Below are 3,299 nucleotides of genomic sequence, written 5' to 3'. Positions count from 1 at the left end.
GTTACTACTAAGGGTGAACATTAGTATGATACGAACATTAGCCTTAACCGTTCGATCAAGTAGGAGAATGTTGGAAATATTTCAGTTAAGATATATGTGATCTTCACTGTTAAGGAAAGCGTTTAAACCACCTAAACACGATTAAGGAAACCTAATGACAAAACCCTAATGGGCTGTGATCAGCAGGCCCGTTTCCAGAGGCTGGCCCCCAGCCCCACAGTGCCTATAAATATAAGGTCGTGGTTAGCACCTTAATGACCCTTTCATCTCAATCTAAAACCCTAGCCACCGCTAGTCTGATCGCTAAGGGCACTGGAGGGGTTTGGAAGGCCAAGCACTCCCATTGGCGCCCGAAGGACGCCGATTCGCTGCTGCATCTCCTATACCGACAAGAACGCCTACTTCCTCTACGGATAAGGCATAAATGGCTGCTGCAACTGCTAATGCTGGTATAATGTTTACCATTTATTCCGCATTAGATTGATTTGTCATGAACTAGGTTATGTTAAGATCCTGGGTAACGTGTCGCTAATTTTCTAACACAACCGACTCTCCAAATCACCAAGACATGGAGGACAGCTCCAGCGCATGTGTGGTGCTCGATGGGGGAGTATCAGATCATGGGGCACATGCCGCCACATCCCCCCAAATCATGACATTGTCTCCAGATTCCCCGGCTTGGATGTTAATGCATGAGTTGTCCGGGCAAACCCACATCCCTCCAAGGCAGAGAGCATATGCACAGTTCAGGATCCCCCCATTGTTAATCCATCATGCACGGTGGGGTGGGGGTCCAAATTAAATCTCCCATCATTCATCCTGATCGATCTCGCAAAAGGGCCTTTCCTCGCATCCACGGCGGCACATCCATGTCTTGATTGGTTCTTTTCTTCTAATCGGGGCTGATTGTCGCACGTGGTGGCGATCGCCGATCGGGTTTCTTGGGGAGTTGTGGGAGTGATGTCGATGTCAGGTCGCAAATAATTCGGGTTGATGAGAAAAGGATGGAGAAAACTAAATTAATAAGGGAAAGGTGATGCAAACCTTTAAGCAGCTATATGTCATCGGTATTCTAATGTTCATGTGAACCGAGCAGTACAGCATTTAATATCTAATTAGGTATAGCCGTAACTAAACCATCATAAACTATAATCTAAGAGTACTACTTTAGTTTTTTGCGGGTAGAGTACTACTTTAGTTATGTTGATGGGACATATAACACTAGGAATTTGTATCTTTTGTTGTTGAATTATGGCCCCAACAAGCTAAGTATGCATGATAGCTAAATCTTTTCTCCTGGACAACATCATGGGTCATTTTCGGAGGCACATCGATCATCAATTCAAGCCAGGCGGTCAAAACTAAACCACAGTTAGGACGCATGGATGGCTGTACTTTTTCACATGGATGACAACGAGATCTTCAGATCTAGAAGCGGATATAACTGATCCGCGATTACACTCCAACAAGATTGAGAAATCAAAAGGGGCGGCGTCCGTACCCTTTTCTCTATTCCTGAGTGGAGGTGTGTGATGTCAACAAGTTAGGAGCATGATTCCAGGCCGGGCAGGCAGGCATGCACACATGTGAACTGCCCTGGCCACTTTAGCTGTGCCTGTCCCTCCGTTGATTCTTTTAAGCCTAGTGCCTCCCCATCAATCTATTGTGGATAGATACATGGATGCACATATTTATAGCAAGTGGGGGTTGCTATGTTCCCTGCTTTTCTAGTCTGTCCTTTGCTCGCCAAATTTGTGGTGGGGGCACCATTCCTTATTCGCAAATGCTTGAAACCGCAGTGACCAATCCAAACTGCATCCTCTTCTCTGTGCCTTTAAAATAGGAGGTCGTAGAGTGTCGAGAAAGCCAAGTGCCTCTCTAACCCTACCCCTCCTCCTGCACCAGAAAGTGCCCCCTGTTGCATGGTTCTTCGAGGCCTCGATCCCGATAAGCATCCAAGTGTGAGAGGTGCCTGTCTCCACTTCTTGACTTGTTGTAAGTAGAGCCTAATCCCAATCTCAAGGTTTCCATTTTTAGTCCAGCTCATAAGCTTGGCAGGCTGCACTTTTACTTGGTTCTTTGCAAGTTTGTTAGTAGTTTTCATCATGACTAAAAGACATGAATATAATGGTAGAACAGCCTGTTGATTTGTTTCCAACTTATTAATTTTGCAGCTTCTGTTGCTACAACATGTCAAGATATCATCTGAAGCAGTATGAGAAGGATCACATGAAGATGGCCATGCTGAAGCAGGAACAGACATTCAAGCAGCAGGTAAGAACGAAGCAGCTTGCTTGGACCTCCGAAATTAAGCAAGAACCCCACATACATGCCACAGCATCCTAAATTGTTTCCAGGTACCCATCAGCAAATTAACAAGCTATTTGATTTTCTGTGCTGCTCATTCAGGTTCAAGAACTGCATCGACTGTACCGGGTCCAGAAGCTACTGATGACCGACGCGGCGAACGCAGCAGCAATGCCCGCGGCCACCCGATGCGACCTCGAGGACGAGAGGCGCGCCGCGGAGAACCACGCCGGCTCGAGCAAGTCGGGGGACGGCTCCTACTCGGAGCAGGGGAAGGCCACCGCTCCCCAGCTCGCCCTACAAGAGAGCGAGCTCGAGCTGACGCTGTCTCTAGGGTGCTTCGGGACGGCCGGGAAGAAGGCAGCCAAGAAGGAGGTGTCGTCGAGCGTGGACTCCAGGACGAGCATTTCGTCGTCGTCGACGGAGTCCGGTAGCCCCGACTGCAGGGTCGCCCTGCCTGCTCCGTCGCTGATCGGGTCCGCGGCTGCTGGTAGCGTGGGGCAGCGTCTGGAGCAGGACGGGCTGCAGCAGCCTCCTTGGCTCCACAAGTGTCTGAATCTGGCACGATAGGGTAGTTCCTGTCTCACTGCATCGTTGTAATGTCAACCATTCTGCAATTCTTATGCCACTGCAAAAAAAAAAAAAAATTCCTGTTACTCTTCTCTTCTGTGCAGCTTCTTCTTCTGATCTATTCCTTCTTTGGATGAAGCCTCCCACTCATCTATAAGCTCAAACAAACAGCGTACTTCTCACGCAACTTCCGAAAAAACAAAAAAAAACTGAAAAAAGCTGATTTTATATGGAAAAAAATGAAAAGCTTTGTTTTCTAAGTTTTTAGCTTTTTGAGCCTAGAAAATTAAAATCATCATCTAAAAGCTGTTATTAGTTTCTTAGAAAATCAAAATCATCGTCCAAAAGCTTTTATTAGTTTTTAGTTTTTTTAGAAGCAATAGCATTTAAGAAAATTTTCTAAAAAGTTTCAAACAAACAGC

The 3,299-nt window shown here is 46.5% G+C and overlaps 1 protein-coding gene across 1 annotated transcript; it reads left to right on the top strand.

Moving 5' to 3' along the window:
* The first annotated feature begins 1,756 nt into the window (after positions 1-1,756).
* Positions 1,757-2,969, top strand: LOC120691575. Its single transcript, XM_039974672.1, has 3 exons — positions 1,757-1,995; positions 2,175-2,274; positions 2,410-2,969. The coding sequence occupies exons 2-3, from the start codon at positions 2,191-2,193 to the stop codon at positions 2,875-2,877; spliced, it is 552 nt and encodes a 183-aa protein (XP_039830606.1). The 5' UTR covers positions 1,757-1,995; positions 2,175-2,190; the 3' UTR covers positions 2,878-2,969.
* Positions 2,970-3,299: the final 330 nt, after the last annotated feature.

This window comes from Panicum virgatum, chromosome 9N (genome assembly GCF_016808335.1).
Source record: "Panicum virgatum strain AP13 chromosome 9N, P.virgatum_v5, whole genome shotgun sequence".
Classification (NCBI taxonomy): domain Eukaryota; kingdom Viridiplantae; phylum Streptophyta; class Magnoliopsida; order Poales; family Poaceae; genus Panicum; species Panicum virgatum.
Note: the sequence above shows the minus strand (reverse complement) of the source record. Positions and strands in the feature narration are given on the sequence as shown.